This window comes from Vigna radiata, chromosome 8, assembly GCF_000741045.1.
Source record: "Vigna radiata var. radiata cultivar VC1973A chromosome 8, Vradiata_ver6, whole genome shotgun sequence".
NCBI classification, from domain to species: domain Eukaryota; kingdom Viridiplantae; phylum Streptophyta; class Magnoliopsida; order Fabales; family Fabaceae; genus Vigna; species Vigna radiata.
Window position 1 is genome coordinate 29664519 of NC_028358.1, and position 22435 is coordinate 29686953.

Sequence of the window (22435 nt, forward strand, 5' to 3'; positions counted from 1 at the left end):
TTGTTTCCAGCTTTTAAGTTTTTGCTGGCAATGGTCAATCCATGACGATCGAGGGGCTGATACAACAGTTAGCGCTAACAATTCAAGGTCATCAATTGATTGTTCCAGTGTATTTGCTTTCGGTTTCAGGTGTCGGCCTTGTTCTAGGGTCTTCTTGGTTAGCCATTCTTGGTCCTCACATTGCAGACTATGCCACGTCTACTCTTAAATTTTTCAGGAGGATAAATCCGTTGTTTTGCAAGGGGAACATATGGTCCAACCTCAACTAACTCAATTACATTGTATGCCCTGGATGCACTAGACAAAAGCTATTGCAGAATATTTTTCAATTCAACTAGTGCCACCTAAGCTTTCAAATGACTTTCCTCTTCAGTTCCCTACTAGCTTATTCCTTATTGCACAAGTATCAAAACACTTTTCAGCCTCCATCAGGCTTGCCACCTCCAAGACCTCAAGACCATGCTATTCTGTTACAAGCAGGCACTAAACCAGTTAAAGTTCGTCCTTACTGGTATGCTCATATCCAAAAGGAGAAAATTGAAAAATTGGTTCATGAAATGCTTGAGCAAGGCCTTATCCAACCTAGCACGAGTCTTTTCTCATTCCTTATTTTATTAGTTAAAAATAATGATGGATCATGGAGGTTTTCCACTAATTATCAGGCCTTGAATGTTGTAACTATCAAGGATAGTTTTCCTATGCCCATTGTGGATGAATTATTGGATGAGTTATATGGTGCACAACCCGCTGATCATTATAAAACGACATTTTGAACGCATCATGGCCCTTACAAATGGTTAGTCATGCCATTCGACCTCACAAATGCGCCAACCACTTTTCAAAGCTTGATGAATCACATTTTTCAACTTGTTTTACGCAAATATGTGCTTGAATTCTTTGATGATATTCTTGTTTATAACCCCTCTTGGGTGGCACATTTGACTCACTTGGAATTAGTTTTGTAGACTTTATAGCAACACTTACTTTATGCTCGACTTTGCAAGTGTTCTTTTGGCTTGTTTGAAGTAGATTGTTTGGGATATGTGATGTCAGGTTCTAGGATTACGATGGACAAGAGTAAGGTACAAGCAATTTTGGACTGGCCTCGTTCGGAGAATGTCAAACTTTGGGGTTTCTTAGGACTCACCGGATATTATAGACGTTTCATCAAGTCATATGCTACCGTGGCAGCGTCCCTTACTGATTTGCTAAAAAAGGTAGTTTTTTCTTGGAATCCTGCTGACAAGGACACATTTCTGTTATTAAAATAAGCCATTACTACAACTCATGTCTTAGCGCTTCCTAATTTTACCTAGTCAGTTACCTTTGAAACTAATGCTTCAAGGACTAGGATTGGTGCAGTGTTGAGTCAAAATGGTCACTCAATTTCCTTTTTCTCCAAAAAGATAGCCCTTAGGATGCAAAAAAAATTCTTCTATATTAGAGAATTGTTAGCTATCACTCAAGCGTTGGCCAGATTTCATCATTATTTGTTGGGGCATAAGTTTGTCATCCAAATAGGGCACAAAAGTTTAAAAAGTTTATTTGCCCAGTCATTAATACTCTTGAGCAACAAGCTTGGCTTCATAAATTTTTGGGCTATGTCTTCACAATTGAATATAAACCAAGGACAGAGAACATTGCTACAGATGCGTTTTCACGTGATATTTTTATGGCTTGGTCTGAGCCCACTCACAATTCTTACTCGAATTAAAGCATGCTCTTGAGGTTGATACTAACTTCCATGCGCCAATCCAGTTATGTATGGCCAATGCTCATCCTGATACGTGTTACAAAATGAAAGGTGGGTTGCTTTATTGGAAGGATCACCTTACAAACCCTGCTTATACCCCAACAAGTGTGGGAAGATGTTGCCATGGATTTCATCACTGGGTTTCTGAATTCATATAGGTTCACAATTATTATGGTGGTGATTGATAGACTATCCAAATACAGTCATTTTGCCTTTAAAATCGGACTACAATAGCAAAATAGTGGCTGAAGCTTTCATGTTGTATATTGTCAAGTTGCATGGTGTTCCAAAGTCCATCGTGTTAGATTACGATAAGGTTTTCACTAGTTCCTTTTGGCAACACTTATTCAAGTTGCAGGGCACAACGTTGGCTATGAGTTTCACTTACCACCTACAAACGGATGGTAATTGAGGCCTTCAATAAATGTTTAGAGATATTCTTGCGTTGTTTCACTTTTGAAAATCCCAAGTCTTTGTCAAAACAATTGACGTGGGGAGAGTATTGGTATAACACATCATTTCATACAAGCCTGGGTGTGACACCATTCAAAGCATTGTATGGACGAGACCCACCTACTTTAAGTCGTTATTAGTAAAGCCTAGCCGACCCAAGTGTTATTCAAGATCAACTCACTACGAGGGACCATCTCTTAGACCTATTGAAATGTAACTTTTCCAAAACTCAGCAGCTTATGAAGCATCAAGCTGATAAAAGGCAGTCTGATATGCAATTTCAAGTTGGTGATCAAGCCTTGGTCAAATTACAGCTCTGTAGACAACATTCAGTGGTCTTACGCAAACACTAGAGATTGTCTATGCGCTACTTTGACCATTTAAGGTGGTTACTAAGGTGGGTGTTGTTGCTTATAAATTTGAGCTTCTTGAGACTGTCTGCATTCACCCAATTTTTCACATTTCTCAACTAAAACCATTCAAAGGAGTTAGCCATGAGCCTTATATGCCACTTCCTCTTACAACTCCTGAATTGGGTCCGATTTTGCAGCTTGTGGCCATTCTACAAGCTAGAACAATTTTACAAGATTCTAAGTTACATTCTTAGATATTGGTCCAATGGGATCATTGCAACAATCCAGATACATCTTGAGAGGATGCCGAGTTTATTAAAACTAGTTACCGTCGTATCAATCTTGAGGACAAGGTTGTTTTTAAAGGGGAAGGCAATGTGATAAAGGTACCAGTTGGACAATCTTACATATAGAGGGGCAAAACATGGAAAATGATGGGGGTAGTTGCTAACTACCCGGAAATTCAAGAAGTGAGACGTGAGACCAGGACACGTACTCGCAATAAGATGCTGAGAGAATTTGTGTGAGAAATCCTTCATATAAGGAGAGAGAATGTGGTAGCGAGAGGTATGAAGATTTTGGTATCTTTCTTTCTTATTATTCTCTGACGTTTTCTCTTACCTATGATTGTACTATTTCTTGACTACCTTGGTTGGGAGTAGATTGATTATGAAATTTGAATCAAAAAATACAATTCTTTCTTTATTTTCTTTGTTCTCCTGTTTGCTTAACAATATGCCAACAAATGTTCTCTCTATTTTTTTCTCTTCCAAGATCTACAACTTACACATTCTCTAGACCTAAAGACTCTCCACCATTTAGAGTAAATAATGAGACAAAATGGACTGGTAGATTGGACTTTTTAGAAATTTGAGAACCCAAACCAATATTAATGACTTATAATTATTATAATCTATAGTCATGGAACGTTACAACTAAAACCTCATAATTAAAGGACATCAAAATTACAATTTAACTAAAAAAGTTGGCAAGTACTTGACTCTCATTCTTTACTTTCTGTTGCAGACATCAATTATATACAGCAAGTAATTCTATTTATGCTGCTCTATAACCTGAATTTAATTTGCAAAAATAACATATCGAGTTCTAAAACCCACTTTCTTGGTTGCAAAATTATACTAACATAAAGATATTATCAGTAACTTAAAAAAGCATTCACGTAAAGGAAGGTAAATGCTATTAATCCTATACCAAAGCCAGACTTTTTAAATAGCTACTGTGAGAAAAAAAACAGAATGAAATTTTGCAGGACTTGCCTAGTCTAAAGTTTAATTTGGAACTAGCCCTTTCAATTTAGTAACACACACATAGTATACATACAGACATATACATACCATAAATATAAGATAAGAATATCATCCAACCATTACAGTAAATATTTCTCCATCACTGATAGGATTGAGAATTTGGGTTCAAAAGAGACAGATATAAAAGAGAGAAATCTAAAACTTAGATAGGGATACCAAGAAAACTAGAGCCAAAAGAAAATAGAAGCTAGAAAGTAGGAAATGGTAATACAAAATGAATATCTAAGCGTTTGTGGTTGGTAATACAAGACAGAGAGAATGGAGAAGGAAAAATTAACAAACAAAGAAGAATGCCTATGATAGCATGAAGCTTGAAACTTCTATTTTTTGAGGAGCTTAGCAAAGTTAATACAACAATACAAAAATATAGGCTTCAAGAATAATAGATGATGATCATGCCTCATAATGAAGGTCATAGCTTCTACTGTTATGGATCATTGTTTTATTGTATTTATGGGCTTCATGCCCTCTAGATTTTACTTGAAAACAAAACCATAGATAAAGGCTTTTCTGCTACATTTTCTAAACCAAAATGGAAAGTACAATTTGAAGTTCTCCAAGCTGACATACCCCTTTTCCTTTTATTTTTCATCTCCTTCACTAAAGAGGAGTTATACAATACACTTACACTTAGATATCAGAGATCAGTTTCAGATTTTTTCATTCACAAATATCCTTACACCCTGAGTCACAGTAGAAAGTCTTTCTACAAGTATAACCAGAATGTTTCTTTCAAAACTAGTTATCACCAATGCATTGATGCTAATCCTTTTCCTTTTCATGTATGAGTCTGAGAGTGCATCAAATTCTTACGGTTTACTTAATGTTGGTGATGGTGCTAACATCAATCCACCATTTGCTCATCAGAAAGTGAATCTGTCTGTGTACTATAACAGCCTTTGCCAATCTTGTGCAAAATTCATTATTAAGGATCTGAAGAAGGTCTTTGACGGCAATCTCATCAGCATTATGAATCTTCGGCTAGTCCCTTGGGCCAATTCTCACTTCAATAACACCAACAGTTCCATATCATGCCAGGTATGATTTTATCTATCCTCTGCTACAATGATTTACACATTTCAGTTCTATACATACATATATATATATATATATATATATATATATATGTATGTATATATATGTATGTATGTATGTATGTATACATCAGTTATGACATGCTCAAGGGTCTCAGAAATTTTAGAAAAATAAGTGTATTGTAGTTTCAACTTATGATGAGAAGAAAACATAGGTACATTCATGTAAGCATTTCTGCTGAATAAAAAGTAAAGTATTCTTACATAAATGCTAGGACTAGGATTTATGGTTGTGTCTGCTATATTTCAGCTGCTTTAATTTAGTTTAATTTTTCTGATCTGTTCATTTTACCAATGCCTTTTAATTTTTGCTCACTAAATTATGCAGTCAATAAACTTCACTGTTGCAGTCTGGCTCTATTTCTGATATGTCAGAATCTGCAATCCAAGCACTCACTGCAGAGAATACTTACACAGTGTTTGGTTGCAGGAAACGAGATAAAGAGAGGGAGATTTTAATATTTATTATAGTTAAGTTAACTTTAGGAGAAAGAAAAGAAAGTAAACTTTGTGATTTAAAACAAGTATAATGATTAAAATACTGATATGTTTTGAAATTTAAAATCTTAAAGGTGTGAAAGTAAATTAGCTTTATAGATCTCTTTTAGAATGAGTTGGGGTTAACTTAATCCTGAAAGATCAAACTTCTCAAATAAAATCAAGTTGTTGAATCAAAATCCCTCTCATATCACTGAAAGATCACCCTGTTGTTATTTACATTTTCTCTGTATTTAATAAACTGTAAGAGATTTATTATTATCAGTGACTCATAATTGTACACTGGTTGGCAGAATGGGCCAGATGAATGTGAGCTAAATTCATTGGAATCATGTGCCCTTAATCTTTGGGATAAAGTGGTAAGTATACTATTAATTTCCCTCCATAGTTAAGGACACAGAGAAACCAGACCTCTATGGTGGTAATTGATAATGATTTCTATAATTCTAATGATCTGAGATATCTGCCATAATATTGTAATGCAGGACATTCAATATCAATTGATCAACTGCTTTGAGTTTCTGGCAATTAGTGGAACCATTAACACATGGAAGGAATGTTTAGACCAGTTGGGTTTGCCTAAGGAACTTTTTCTGAATTGCTTCAACATGGGAAATGGGACACAGGTTTCTTCCATCACTTTCATTTTATGGTCAGCTAAAACTATGCAACAGGAATGGACAAATTATCTTCTTCTATGACTATGTTTGATCAAGTCATTAGTAATGATTGTTAATCATGATATCTCTCAATTATGACTACAATGTTATGTAAAAAATATTAATGTTGTTTTCCACTTTGTATAGCAATAATATCTACAAGCATCTACAGCTGAAAAAGAGTGCAAACATTTTCTATTAACATATAAACATACCACTTTGTTTTCATAACCTTGATAAATGTCTATATAATTAGAAATCTAAGTATAAGTATATAAAAATGTTTATTAGTATAAGTATAATTACAAGTTACAGGAAGTTGAATAACATATAAAAGTAAAACTTGTAAGCTGACTGTCATAAAGTTTTGAACTGAAAATGGTAATAAAACTTAGGATAATGATACTTTGACAACATTTTAATATCATTTACGTGTGTTATTCTCTGATTGGTCCAAAATTACTCCAAAATCAATACTAATCAGACAATGATACATAGATGATGTTCAAATGTTGTTAAAAAAATATTGTCAAAGTATCATTATCCTAAAACTTACGAGCTGACTGTCATAAGGTTTTGAACTGAAAATGGTATAGATCTTTGTGTAACTTGCATTCGTGTTTTATTGGTTAGTAGAAACTATAATAGTTCTGAACTTAATAACTTGTTCTGGTGTTACATTGTATAATTTGAAATTTTATGCAGCTTGGACAAACATATATTAATGAAATTTCACACCTTTCTCCATCTCCTTCATTTGTACCATGGGTGGTAGTGAACAATCAACCTGTTGGAAAAGTTAGTATATTTTTTTCTTACTCATACTTTCTCATTCACCAACATTTATGATCTTTAGATTATTGAGAATATACTCATCAATGAGTACTGTTTGTGAGTTCAGGACTATGCAAATTTTACACATTATGTTTGCAAGGCTTACAGAGGAGTTGCTGTTCCAGATGTCTGCAAATCTCCTTTGAAATGAATGCTACTGAGAAATAAAATCAGTTATTTAATAATACAGTGTGTGTTGGTTCAGAAAAAGGCACATTGACTCTGCATAAAATGTTACATCTATAATAGTTAGTATTCATGAACAAGGTTTGTTGTAGCATGCAGAAAAAAGCAAAAAATTATCAGAAAATCTACATTTTCCATTATTAAACTTGCATGCTAAATGGAAGTGTATTACTGATACATTCACCCTCTATTCTCTCTCTTGGTCCCTTTATCTTGAACAAAGTTAGAAGACATGTTAAAGAGGTAATTATTTATACAAGGAAGTTCTGAAAGAGTTTATATTCATATTGAAGAAACCTTAACTTTTAATCATTTTGTTCAATGGATATTAAGGTCAACTTTTCATCGATACACAACTTTTTTATGATTATAGAAAAATAAATAGTATATACTAACAAGTTATTAGTTTGAGTTAAAATAAATTAATATGGTATTCAATTAAGTCTCCTAAATAGAAAAGAAAAGTTTATGACCACCGATTACCAAATAAAAATACACAAGATTAACTTATTTCCGGATCTTATACAACTTATTGGAAAATATTTTGGGAGTTTTTGAAATGTATTTGGAACAATGTTGTTTTAAATTGTAATTTTCTAACAACATTTTAAGTTTAAATTGAAATAAAGTTTTTCCTATTGGTTGTTTATATTGAATAAGTAAAAGTTTTTTTTAATTCGCTATTAGAGGTGTAAAAGACACAGTTAATCACCAATTTTGAAGCACTATTTGCTTTGAAACCTGAAGTTTTTGTTACAGTTTTTTTTTTCTTAAAAGGTGTCTTAAAATATTGAAAGAAAATGTGTAAGTGATATTGAAGATATTGAAACAAACCTTGAGTTGATAATTAAGGAAAATGAGCTTAAGTTTGGTGAAATACCATAATTAATCACCACATTTTTGTACTTAAAAAGATCTTGAAAGGTGTACTTTATTTGTTCTTTTTCTCTACTTTTAAAGATATTGAATTAAATATAAAACTACGAAAATATATAAAATATAATATAAATTAAAATTTAATTTTAATTTTATTTAATTTGATAAAATATAAGTTAATTTTAATTTTAATTAATTAAATCTTTACATGTACTAATTATCTATTGTAAATTTTATCCTTGTATAATATTTTTATCATTCTTAATGGTGTAAGATTGAGTTGGATTTTTATCTTTCAAATTTAAATTGAGATTTTTTATATTCTTGTAACTTTAAAAAAATTATGATAAGAAATATATTTTAGGTTTTAAATTATTATATCTCATGACAACTGAATTATTAGTCATGTGTTATCATTCCTCGTCTAATTTGAGTATATATGGACGTACATTATACGTGTCCCTTTCTTGGGTTTTATATATTAAGCATATTTGATAAAATTAATCAATAAGCTAATTACAAATTAATAAATTTTCTTAAAGATAAATAGAAGAAAACTCAAAACTTTAGTTCAAGGGGAGTAAGAACAAATGTAGCATTAATATTCTTTGTACTAACTTTTGGAAGAGGATATCGAAACAAGAAAACAGCATTGAAACAATAATGACTTTTAGTTCTCCGAAGTTTTTTCTACCGTGACACTTTCCTACATTAATTCGTTGACCATATTATTTCTATCAGCCATTAAGATGAGGATTGTTCATTATGGTCCATCATCCATAAATACTGTTCCTCGTGTTCGGGAGTTAATTAGAAATTTGTTTGTCATATTACGAAATAAATAATGCAGTACTTAGTTTTCTTTGTTGGAAGTCCCACATCGACTAGAGCTAAGACTAATCTATAATATATAAAAGTGGGGTGCAGACCTCACCTTACAAGCCGGTTTTGTGGAGTTGAGTTAGGCTTAAAACCCATTTCTAACCTTCTTTAGGGACTGTAATGAAGTGTGTGCAAGGAAAGAGAAATTTCTTTTAAGTCACAACATTTTGAAACGACCAAAATGAGATTACTGTCGTCAAAATGGATGACAACATGTAAGTCATTCAGATTTATTACGGATTCTAAGAGAAAAATTATATAAATTTTTTATAAAGATTAAAGCACTCTACTGTAATATACTTTTTACTCATAAAAAACTAGTTTTCTTTAGGTAAGGAAAAGTTAAAAGGTTTTTGATCTTTGGGTGTTTGTGGATTTTGAATTTGAACAGATGATTTAATTCATTTAAAAAATGTTTTGTTGGGTTGGCTTTGGTTTTTGCTTTTATTATTTTTAACTCAATTGCTTTTTTTTTTATTAAAAATATATAAAAAAGTAAAGAAGTTTGGACCTTGTAGTATTATCTTTCTTTCATTTTTTTTTTACAAAAAGAGTTTGGGTAACCTTTGGAGGCTTAATTTCGATCTCTCCCACTTCTTTCTAGTTCTCCTCTCTATTTTCTTGTACTTTTATGTTATTTTTACTGTCCATGAAATTTACAGCCTATGAGATTGATTTGTGGTAATTTCTTAATGATTCTAAGGTTAAAATTAAATTATTTTTTTATTTTTTTATGATATGAGTCAAAGAGTTTTTAATTTTAATTGAAATTATATTTTGATTAAATTTAGAAACTTTCATGAATTAAATATGTTTTTGAGAATAATTAAGAATGTATTTTGATTAAAAATAAAAATATCAAGAATTTACTTTTGCTAATAGCTTTGTACTTTATAAAAAGAGACAAAAGAATAAAGGTTTAATCATTTTGGAGGATTTTGTTTTTTTAAATCATCTCAAATAGGTTTTCGTATTTTTTTTTTATTTCAATTAAGTCAATGTTGTTGTAAAATTAAATCAATTGGAACCTTGCCATTAATTGGACTAGACGACATTAAATTTGCTATCTTGTGACATGCTGACTACGCAATTATTAAGCATGCTGGTGCATTAAAATCACGTGGTAATGAATCAGGTCGTCGCTAAACCCTAAATCGAAATCATCTTCCTCACGCTTCCAAACCCCTTCCCCCCACCGCCATGAATCATGATGCACTTCCTTGCATCGGCCACTAGCTTCAACACATAATCTTCCCCTCGCGAATCAACAACATAAAGCAATCTGGAAAAGGACAATAGAACTTCTCCTCCACAGAAATCACTGCCTCACACAACGCAGATTTTGCAGTCAAAGGGGGTTGTGTCGGAGGATTCTCCCCTGAACTTTTTCTGTTTTCCAAAGGAAGTGTTTGTGGGAGTGAAATTGAGTATACGTAAATCATCGTCGTCCTCGGTGTTCGAAAGGTTGATGATGTGGACAGATTTGGAAAAACTGTCACATTGCTCCAAGTCCTACTCTTTCAAAGAACCACACAAACCTTGTTCCCTTTTCTTCTTCTAGCCTCTATTTTGAGTGAGCTGAGAGGAGTGTTAATAAGTTCCATTGCTCCGATCAACCTCAGACACATGATCAAAAGATGGAGTGAGAATACTAATCCTATCACATGCCACTACTCCAAGGTATGATCGAAAGTCATCTGCATAGGGGTCAGTTGCCACACCCGTGATGATGTTCACATTCACTGGAGTTCTTTCTCCACTATTCTTTCTGATCAAAAGTTGTTTTATCCTAGTGGGTCCTCTAGTGGATCTAGTAGGGGGAGCCTCATCCCCTGAAGAATGTGGATGATCAGCCATATATCTGTCAAAATAAATAGCAACATGAAATATTAATAAAAGACTTATGTAATATTATATAATTTAACAAAACATGTAATAGTAATCATAGGAAATATATAAAAGGAAAACTTATGTGATATATAAAAGGAAAACTTATGTGATATTAATAAAATACTTATACAGAAATTGAAAATTCATACATAAAGATATGGATTCATCATATGTATATTCCCTCGTCATGATCTGACCGAATTGCATGTACATCGTCGTCAACTAGAGATTGGTCATCCAAATNTGTTGTAGTTTGAAATGAATGGTTGTCAGCAATATGAATATTAATNAGATTGTCTTCGTTAACTTCAATTTGTTTTTTGCCTTAAAGAGCGACATACCAATGGTCAGACGCAGGATCTTTGACATAAAAAAACCTGAGATGCTTGATGTACCATGATAAACGGTTCGTCTCGGTAACCCACCTTTCGAAAATCAACCAGTGTCATACCCGATTCATCTATATTCACACCACTCTTATTGTCAAACCACTTACATTTAAACAATGGAACAAAAAACTTGGTGTAATCAACCTCCTATCTCTTCTATTATACCATAATATCTCATTGATCCTTTTATACTCCATACCCATTGGACAAAGAATTTTCTTCGCATCATAATTACGAGTGGGTAGTGTATTTCCATCTGGCAACATTTCATTCAACAACGTCAACAATTCTGTAAACCTCTTATCAGTCCATCCATTGCTCGCCTTCAAATTCATGAGCCTTAACANAGCTGACAAACGTGTGAACTTAGTTGAACCGACATACAAAGGTGTTTCCGCATCAGTCGACATCGTGTCATACACATGAGCTTTGGCAAAATTTTCTGCGCCGACATCGCGGATCATGTCCTCCAATTTGTCTTCATCCGGTCGATCTTCTTCCATGGTGGAGTCAGTAACATTTTCAGTTTGCGAGTCAGTCAGAAAGTACATTTCTTCGCCGTGCCATATCCATGTTGTATAACATCTTAGGAAACCATCACAGATAAGATGTTCTCTAATTTGAGTTGCGTTCAACTTTCTCCCATTCAAACAGTTCACACAAGGACATCTAAACTTCACTTCATCATCACTTCTCCCCTCATTACGTTGCGTAAATTGTATAAATTCCTCTACACCTCTCTCATACTCAGCACTAATACGTGGTAAATTAATCCAATTTTGATCCATTCCTAAATTTTACATAAAAAGATAAGCTACTGAAAATCAAACTTGCAATTTCATACATACCAACATTATAATTTCACCTAGTGATTACTCAAATATTTTAAGGTTTAGGAATTATCATAATTCTATAATTTCTATGTTTTCATATTTTAATAATTCTAATAATTATAAAAATTCTAATAATAATTCTAATATTTCTAAATTACCAAAACAATATATTTTCTATGTCTACATTATCAAACAACAGTAATTGTTATCATGCAAAAAAAATGAAAAAATCATGTTGAAAAAAATAAAAAACGATGAAGGGCATCAAATACCTGGAATGGGCACGGCGAGAAGGATGACGCGGCAATGGCACGACGAGAAGGATGGCGTGACAATGGCATGGCATAAGACAAACGACAGCAGAAGTTCACGATTTCCAAGTGGAAGATTGACGATTCTGATCGGTCAAAACTCTTCCCTAACGTTGAAAATGGCAAATGAATCGAACGAATTTGAGTTTAATCGGTGCAAAACGATGGAAAATGGTAGCAAAGGCGGTGCGTCGTCGACGGAGAAGCAAACAGCGTTTTCTGAAACTGTTTCACGATGTAGGAGACGACACTGTTCGTGATTTTTGTTTTTTTAACCTTCAGAAGAGAATCTTTCGCAGTTCTACACTTAACCGCGACATTAACCGCGGTCATAAAGGGGAATATGCCGCGGTTCTACACTTAACCGCGGCCTATTCATCTGAAAAAAATAACTCATAATGACATTTTTGAAATTTATTTTAAACTATATGTCGCGGTTCAGCGCCCAACCGCGACATATTCTCTGAAATTTTTAAAATTTACTCAGATCAAGGAATAGGCCGTGGTTCTCAGGTCAACCGCGGCCTATTCCCCGACGTTCTGAATCCCCCAACTATCTTCCCAACTGCCTTTTGGGGAATGTCAGAAGGTAGCAGGGGGAATAGGCCGCGGTTGCTCAGAGAACCGCGACCTATTCCCTTATTATTAAATTTTTTTCCTGACGTGGCGCCAAAGGCTGATCGTTGACTAGGGTATATGCCGCGGTTAGGAGGGGAACCGCGACATATATGTTCGAATTATTTACCAAAGTGCCACCACGCACCATTATGCAGCAGTTTCTGGTAAACCGTGGCATAATGTGCGCTGTATAAAGCCTATTTTTTACCAGTGTAATTATCTTACATCTTATGCTTTTACAGTAAACAAATTTATATTAAATAATACTTTTTATTTTTAACAATTTCTCTTAGTTTAAACAACAAAAACCCGATGGTATACAGTATGTTAGCACAAGCAACCAAAACGAAAATTTCTATGTCAATTGCGGTCTCTTGCAGCATCACAGATAATGTCTAATCGAAGAAGACTTCAAATTTCAGTTCTCATGAAATTTATGGCAGAGAAATTTCAGCCCCATTTCCAACCACTTTCTTCTACACCACAAATGATAATAATGGTTTTACTTGTTCTCTGATACATCATATCACTCACTTACATGGTATTTGGCATTTATACATACTTTTCTTTCTTGACCTTGTCCACTTGCTTTGAACCTATAAGTATATGCTTGGCATACATTTTTTGGAATCAAAATTCTCAAATGGCTCCAAAAACTCTCTTTGGCCTCCTCATCTTTCTCTTTCTCCTTGTTTCTTCCACTGCTTTTTCCTTCACATTCCATGGCTTCAATCAAAGCAATATCACCCGTGAAGAGAAAGCAAAGATTGACAACCAAGGTAGACTTGAGCTTACAAGAAGAGAAAACAATGTTGTCGGCCATGCATTCTACAACGAATCCATCATAATACTTGACAAAAATGCTTCAGTCGTCCAGCCAAAGGTTTTCTCCTTCAGTACATGCTTTGTTTTCTCAATTGTTTCACCAAGCTCTGGTCCTGGTGGCTTTGGTCTTGCCTTCACCGTAGCTCCTTCAACACGATTCCCACAAGCTGAAGGTGGCCATCTTCTTGGTCTTTTCAACAAATCCAATGATATGAACTCCTCAAATCACATCTTAGTGGTTGAGTTTGATACAGTGAATGGCTACAAAGATGCCACTGACACTGTAGGAAACCATGTTGGGGTGAACAAGAATGGTATGTCCTCAAATATATCTGAGCCTGCTGCTTACTTTGTAGATGGCAAAAAGGAAGAGTTCAACATGGAGAAGGCTGACGCTGTTTGTGTTTGGATTGAATATGATGGTGAAACAGAAATACTGAATCTCACAATATCCCCTTATTTGAAACCAAAACCAAGCAAACCTCTTATATCTGAGGCTGTTCATATCAAATCTGTCATGAAGGAGAGCATGTTTTTTGGTTTCTCTGCATCAACAGGTGAGAGGAAAGCAAGTGCTCATTATATTCTGGGGTGGAGTTTTGCATTGAATGGGGTTACCCCTCCATTAGATTATGCACTACTTCCAAAGCCACCACCAAAGGAGAAACAGTCACACTCTTTTCCTTGGATCAAGGTTATAGTTGGCATGTTGTCTGCTTTGACATTTACCTTGTTGTGCCTTTTTCTTTATGTGACACTCTATAAGAGATACATGGTATTTGAAACACTTGAGGACTGGGAAATGGATTGTCCTCACAGGTTCAGATACAGAGATCTTCACCTAGCAACAAAGGGGTTCGTAGAGAGCCAACTAATTGGAGTTGGAGGCTTTGGTTCTGTGTACAAAGGGGTGTTACCCAGCACAGGAACTGAGGTTGCTGTTAAAAGGATCCTGAGAACTCCAGCCAAAGGAATGAGGGAATTTGCAGCTGAGATTGAAAGCTTAGGAAGATTGAGGCACAAGAATTTGGTGAACCTTCAAGGGTGGTGCAAGCACAAGAATGATCTCCTTTTGGTTTATGATTACATTCCAAATGGGAGCCTTGACTCTCTCCTATTCAGCAGAAGCTTTGTTTTGGATTGGGATCAGAGATTCAGAATTCTCAAAGGTGTAGCTGCTGGGCTGTTGTATCTGCATGAAGAATGGGAGCAAGTGGTGATCCATAGAGATGTGAAATCTAGCAATATTCTTATTGATGGGGACTTTAATGCTCATTTAGGTGACTTTGGCCTAGCAAGGCTTTACAGCCATGATAAAGTTTCACACACAACAAGTGTAGTTGGAACTATAGGGTATATTGCACCAGAGTTAACTAGGACAGGAAAAGCATCTACAAGCTCTGATGTGTACGCATTTGGGGTCCTACTTCTTGAGGTGGTTGCAGGAACAAGACCTGTTGGTTCATCAGATCAGTTTTTCTTGGTGGATTGGGTTCTTGAAAATTTCCAACTGGGTCAGATTCTTGAAGTGGTTGATCCAAAGTTAGGTTCAATTTATGAGGAAGAGGAAGTAGAACTGGTTCTAAAATTGGGTCTGCTATGCTCTCAAAACAAAGCTGAGTATAGACCCTCTATCGAACAAGTGACTAGGTACCTAAACTTTGATGACCCTTTTCCTGATATCTCTGATTGCAGATACTATGATTCTCAAAGTAGCACGACAAGCTTAGGATTTTTAGAAGCAATGTCTACGGGTAAGACTTCATCCTCGTACAGTTTACCCTCCATTGACAGGACTACAATGTCCATAGAAGCTGGCAGATAGCAGAAGAATATTCATCCAATTTGTTCTTTAATTTCCTTTTACCACATTAATTCCCATTTAATTGTTTGTACCTACTACACTTTACTTATCTTCCACCCAATTTATGAGACTTAACCGGTACACCTTGATCATTTTTTTATTTTTTTCAAGTCTTTGATTTTAAATGAGCTAACTAAAATGTTTAGTATTCAAATAATAAATATTAACTTCTGATCTTTAGTCAAATTTAGTTTCTTGAGTTTGTGAAATTTGATATATTTGTTTTCACGGATTAGTTTGGTCTTCTCTTATTCTTTTAAGGTTTAATACCGCTTTTGGTTCTTAGTTTGGGAGGTTTTGTTCAATATGGTCCTACCTTTTTTTCTTAGTAACAATTGATCTCACTTTTTGAAAAAACTGTTCAATTGACTCCTTTTTGGTTACGACGTCAATTTTCTAACGATGCTGGTTACGATGTCAATAAGTTCTTTCATGCATTCACCTATCCAAATGTTATTTTAATAGTACTGACATAATTTTATGTTAAAAATCATGTCATCATCATATACAATAAGGAATATAATAAACAATTTAAACTTGAATATGGGACCACTATGAATAAAAAGGACTCAATTAAACAATTTTTTTAAACGGTGAGATCAATTGTTATGAAAAAAAAGGTAGGACTATATTAAACAAACCCTCCTAAACTAAGGACCAAAAGCAGTATTAAACCTTCAATAATGCTTTTCATAGGATAGCAAGTGATAGATGTAAGAACTTAATTAAAATGTCGCAATATATTATAATGACTAACATAAACTTTTAATACAAAAAAAATAATTATTGTTTTGGCATGTGTGGATTGGTACAAATCAGGTATATATGTACATGAACAGGACGAGTACAGCCATTCAGAAAATGATGGACGGACTCTTGAAAAGTAATAAATTTAAGATGAGAGAAGATACTAGTCAATTGGGTTTGATTTTCAAGCTACCTTTTTCAACAGGAGAAGGAAAATGCATAAGATAAGAGTTTTTGTATGGAAATCTTATTTGATGAGTCATTAATAAATGCATATAAAAAAAGACTTGGAGGGTTTTCTTGTTTATATATCTTTCATATAGGTTATTTTTATTTAATATATAACAGTTCTAACTTATATTGAATTTTTAACGTGGTATACATCCTATAAGTGGAGTTAGTTAGCATATGTCAAATCCACTCATAAGCTAAATTCTTTAGTTTAATTTATAATTTATGTTATTTGTGAGAGCAAATGAAATAATGTATGGGTGATTAAAAATATAATCAGTAGTGTAATTGGAACCAATTTGTTTTCTCACTAAATTATTTGATTAAGGTTGACATGGTTGTTTTTTCAATTTGTTTTGATATTTTAATATTATGACATGGTTCTTGTTGGAAGTCTCATATCTAGAGTTGTCAAAATGAGTCACAATCCGCGAGCCAACCCGACTACCCACGATTCTGGTTGGGTTGGGTTGGGTTTGAAAAAATTGATTTTTTTTTATGCGGGTCAAATTTCAACCTGATTCATTCAAACCTGGCTCATGCAGGTTGAACCCGTGGTGAGCCGGGTTGGCCCACCAACCCACCTACCTAATTTTTTTTTAATTTATTATTTTATTTATGAAACCCTAAAAAATAAAATACTCTCTTCACTCACTATGTATATAAAAAAAATAACATCTGCTCTCACAAATCACTCTCACGGAGATAAAGAAGAAGATGATTCTAAGAGAAAATATTGTAAATTTATCTATTCAAGATTTTAATATTGTAAATGGATAAGGAACACAAAAATATGAATATAAGAAACTTATTTGTATGTTTTTTGTGTTTGCTTTTGGATGACATTTGGATATTATTGTACTTTTTATTATTATTTTGAATTGTCTTCAGTTTAACATCATCTTTTGGGAATGAAGTTTGTTTAAATTTGAATATAGAAAGCTTGTAATTTTTTTTATTTAAAAAAATTGCAAATAAATGGGCTAGTGCGCCAACTCGTTTATCCACCAACTCGTTGTGGGTCGAGCCGAGTTCAGATTTTTCTGACTCACTAATAAATGAGTCAGGTTGGCTCATTAAGTGACCAACCCGTGGTGGACCGGGTCGGGTCGAGCCGGATTACCCGTTTTGACACCTCTACACATCTATTAGATATAAGGTCAATTCATAATATATAAATAAATATAAACTTCATCTTACAAACTAATTTTATAGAATTAAGTTAGATTTAAAGTCTATTTTTTAACATAATATCATAACAATAGTTAGATATATCGTAACTAATTTTTTGTGGGGTTGGATATCTTTTTCACTTTAACCTCTTATTTTACATGTTTAGGTGCTTTAATATTTTAGAAATACAATTTTATAAACAGAAATTGAAGTTCACAATTGTCTGGGTCCCTTGTTAAATTCTATCTTTAAAGATAAGGTTTATAGGTTTGGTGATAGTTTAACTAATTATGGAATTTTATATTCTGACGGTTATGCATGCATGTGCCTTTTAGTTTTATAAATCACAAAATGCAGTCATGCAATATGTTAGGAAAGACAATAACTATATGTTTTTTTGATAATTCACTCAAAACAATTCTTTCAGACAGTAATGAAGTTATATTTTTCAAAAACTCTGTTTTTGGTTTCTCAAAAAGCTTTAAAAAACAACGTAAGAAATACGTTTCCCTGACAAATGTTGATAGCCAACGTGTGGCTTATAATGAAGGAGTTTTTTTTTTTTTTTTTTTTTTTTTTTTTTTTTTTTTTTTTTTTTGCATTTAGTCTTTATAAGAATTCCCTTTTGTATTGTTTTTATTTATCTTGTTCCTTTTCGGTCTTTCTTTATCTATCTTTTCTACCAATTTAGGTGGACCACTTGTATCAAATGATATATTAAATCAGTGGGCTTCAATAGGCAAAAACACTATTTTGGTCCATTTGTTTTTAATTATTGAAGAAAACAAATTATGAAAATGGATAAATAGTATAGTAAGATTTTAATTTAAATATTTTTAAAATTGAAGTTGTGTTATGTTAACAAAACTCTGGTTCAAATATTTTAAAATAAAGTCGAAGTAACATGATACGATTGAGTATAAAATAATAGAAAAAAAAATATTAAATTATTGTTATAAATTTAGGGATTGAAAATAGTTTTAAGTCATTATTATAAGATAGTTTTATCATGTTTATTTTTATTTGGCTCAATATATATATATATATATATATATATATATATATATATATATATATATATATTTTCAAGAGTATAATTTAATAAGATTAATTTTACTTTTTTATTTTGGAATAGTTTAAATATATGTTTATTTGGTCGCACGAACTTGGACAATTTGACATTATGATTATTATTTATGGTGAGCATTATATTATTATTAATTACATTGTTATTATGTTTTGGGTAAATATTATTCTAATGGGAACATAGGTCCCACAATCCTTGTTGATCATATAAATACAATTAGTATTCTTTAAGGAGTATACACTTCATAATTACTCATACTCATTATATTCATATAAAGATCCTAAACCCTCTCTTATTGACTTGAGTAGGAGAATCTTTTGCAGGTTGGTCTTCCCTTCAGAACAACAAGGGATTCAACTTTGGTCATCAAGAGCACTCAAGCCATTGTTAGGATCTTGCCATCTATATGCAAATCTACGCTCAAAATCCTGGTAAAATCATTTGGCACCCAACGAAGGGCGTCAGTAAAACTCTTCACTAAGGTGACAATGGTAAAAATCCACGGAGGTGGAATTGATAAAGGTCCACGAAGGTGGCAACAATAAAAGTCCACGGAGGAGGCAACAAGAAAAGTATACAAACGTGACAATGAGGAAAGACCACAGAGCAGGCAGTGAGAAAAGATCACAGAGGTGGCAACGAGAAAAGACCACAAAGGTGGCAACAAGAAAAGACTACAAAGGTGACAAAGAGAAAGGACTAGGAAGGTGGCAACACAAAAAGCCACAAAGGTGGGAACGAGAAAAGACCACGAAGGAGGCAACAAGAAAAGACCATAGACGTGGCACCCGAGTTACTTAGATGACACCATAAGTTTTCCATGCGACGTACCAAAAGGCTTCTAAACGAGGCACCAAAAGCTCTCTAAGTGAGGCACCAGAAGCCCTCAAAGCGAGGCACCAGAAGCCCTCTAAGTGAGGTACCAAAAGCCTTCCAAGTGAGGTACCAAAAGCCCATCATGCAAGGCACCATAAGCCCTCCAAGCGAGACACCATGCTACTTCAACAAGCTGAGTTACGTCACCAAGAAACTTTCATAAAAAAGACCTCCAAGCAAGGTATTGGGCTACTTCACCAAGAAAACTGAGTTACTTCACCAAGTAACGAAATAAAAGCCCTTTAGACAAGGCAAGGAATTAAGTCACTCAAACAAAATAGAAGAAGAAACATCGATCTATTTGAGTAAAAGCAAACAATTCATTAGATCGAGTAAAGGATACTCTTGGTGTCCGAGTACTTGAGTATGAGAAAAACTCAGTATTCTAGTGCCTAAGTATAGGAAGAACTCAACATCCAAGTGCTCAAGCATAAAAAGAAATTCAACATATTCAGTGCCTTAGTACAGGAATAGCTTGGCATCCAATGCCCAAGCACAAAAAGCAATTCAGTGCCCGAGTAAAGGAATAACTCGACATGCTAGTGCCCGAGCATTTTGGATGACTAAGTACAGGAGCAACTTGGCATTCTAGTATATGGGTAACTCGACTAGAGTACAAGAGCAGATAAAAGTTTGGCGTGACAAATGCACAAATACAGAATAACAAGAAAATCAACATTCCAATACTAGTTTAGATGAGTTCTTTGTTGCCTTGAGTCCAAACCAGGTCCAAAGAAGGCGACCTACCAACCAATCATTTAGGAAGTTGGCAAACCTTAATATCACGACTAAAAATTTGTTAAGACAAGATCTTCTATCAGCTTACTCACAACAGTTGCTTAAGGGTAGAATACTATGATGTGAGTGTATTTGCTTAAGGGTAAAAAGCTAAATATAATATTTCTTACTTTTATTTGTTTTGGTGTATTTTCTGCATTGGTGATGAACGTTCAGTGTGCTTTTGAATTTTATATTTATTGATTGATACTTATGAGCTATCTATTATCATTGTTGATTCCAATTTTATTGATGTTGTGTTATTTTAATCTTCTGACTCTTTGTATTTTTTTTTTTGTCTTTTAATTGATGATTTACTACATACTATGTTATTATATAAACTTGCAAGTGAGTTAAGATTCAAACTTTGATTTTCAATAATGTGTTTGGATAAGAAATTTTAAGAAGGGAATGCCATATTTAAAGGGACAATTAAGTTTTTTACCCCGAAGTCTACATTTGGTTTGGGTATTTAATTTTAAGGTTTTAGCAAAGTTTGTCATTCTTTGAAATGAGAAATTTGAAATTTTAGGTTATGATGATAGATGAAATGCTGATCACCAAAAGAAAAAGTCGATAGATGGAATTTTAAAATTCCTTAGTCACAGAGTTAACCTTCACAGTGATAAATGGTATGTGTGTGGGCATCACAAAAGAATTCATTATGCATTCAAAAAAGGAAGAGAACAACGAGAGGTAGAAGAAAAGAATTCTAATAATATGTAAAAGTATTGTTCTGTACAGTGAGTGATATAAAGCAGAGAAGGTTACATATATATAAGATAAGAGATGGGAAAGAATAGAAAAAAAAAACAGAAAGCAATAAATGAGGAGCGTGAAGCAGTGCAATTGAGATATTATTTCTGATAGTCCCCCCTCAAGCTTGGCATATATATCAAGTGTGTCGAGCTTGGAATTTATATTGTGAAATGCGGAAGGAGAAAGTGACTTGGTGAGGATATCGGCAATCAGAGTCTGGAATCAGGGCATCCGGCTTGAGGGTGATACTGCTTGTGGCTTTGAGAAAAATGCCCTGACCAGGGGTGTTCTTGATGTAGCGTAGGATGCGAAATGCAGCTTGATGATGAGCTTGAGTAGGGGAAGCAAGGTATTGGCTGAGGTGATGAACAGCGTAAGTTATATCTGGATGTGTGTTGGTAAGATATATGAGACGCCTGATCAAACGACGAAAAGCAGTGGGGTCAGCATGTTGGTCACCGTCAGAGGAAACCTTGGCAGAAAAATTCATGGGAGTGCTAACAAGAGCAGCAGCAAGCATTCCGATTTCATGAAGTAGATCCAAAGCATATTTTTTACGCTGAGAAAGGTGAATACCTGCAGAGTTACGAGCAACCTCGAAACCCAAAAAGTAAGACAAGTTACCCATGTTTTTTATTTTGAACTGAGCATTGAGAATATTGATGATGCGATCAATTTCATGCATATTGTTACCGGTAAGGATGATATCATCAACATAAATGAGTAAGATAGTAATTGTAGCACCATTATATTTGATAAAAAGAGAGTGATCACCAGAGGTTTCAGTAAACATGTTAGAGAGAAGGAAAGAAGACAGCTTGTCATACCATTAGCGGCTGGCTTGTTTCAAGCCATAAAGGGATTTATGTAAAAGACAAACTTTGTTGTGTTTGGAATCATGGAATCTCGGTGGAGGTTGCATGTAGACTTCTTCATTTAATTCTCCATGTAAGAAAGCATTGTTGACGTCAAAATGAGAGAACTAACCTGACAGTGGTGAGTTTGATAACTGGTGAGAAGGTATCAAAATAGTCAATGCCTTCCAATTGTGTATACCCTTTAGCAACAAGGCGAGCCTTGAACCTGTCAACAGTGTCGTCAGCTTTGTGTTTTGTTTTATAAACCCATTTGCAACCTAT

General features: G+C 34.0%; 3 protein-coding genes across 3 annotated transcripts; 2 read left to right on the plus strand and 1 right to left on the minus strand.

The window, feature by feature from the left end:
• Positions 1 to 4535: 4535 nt before the first annotated feature.
• LOC106770486 (gamma-interferon-inducible lysosomal thiol reductase-like) lies at positions 4536 to 7159 on the plus strand. The gene is made up of 5 exons (XM_022785300.1): positions 4536 to 4925; positions 5773 to 5838; positions 5965 to 6105; positions 6844 to 6936; positions 7040 to 7159. The coding sequence occupies exons 1-5, from the start codon at positions 4611 to 4613 to the stop codon at positions 7121 to 7123; spliced, it is 699 nt and encodes a 232-aa protein (XP_022641021.1). The 5' UTR covers positions 4536 to 4610; the 3' UTR covers positions 7124 to 7159.
• A 6273-nt stretch (positions 7160 to 13432) lies between these two features.
• On the plus strand, positions 13433 to 15720 carry LOC106770487 (lectin-domain containing receptor kinase VI.4-like). The gene has a single exon (XM_014656293.2). The coding sequence runs from the start codon at positions 13496 to 13498 to the stop codon at positions 15605 to 15607; it is 2112 nt and encodes a 703-aa protein (XP_014511779.2). The 5' UTR covers positions 13433 to 13495; the 3' UTR covers positions 15608 to 15720.
• A 5712-nt stretch (positions 15721 to 21432) lies between these two features.
• On the minus strand, positions 21433 to 21924 carry LOC106770488 (uncharacterized mitochondrial protein AtMg00810-like). Its single transcript, XM_014656295.1, has one exon. It carries the CDS (start codon positions 21922 to 21924, stop codon positions 21433 to 21435), a length of 492 nt encoding a protein of 163 aa, XP_014511781.1.
• Positions 21925 to 22435: the final 511 nt, after the last annotated feature.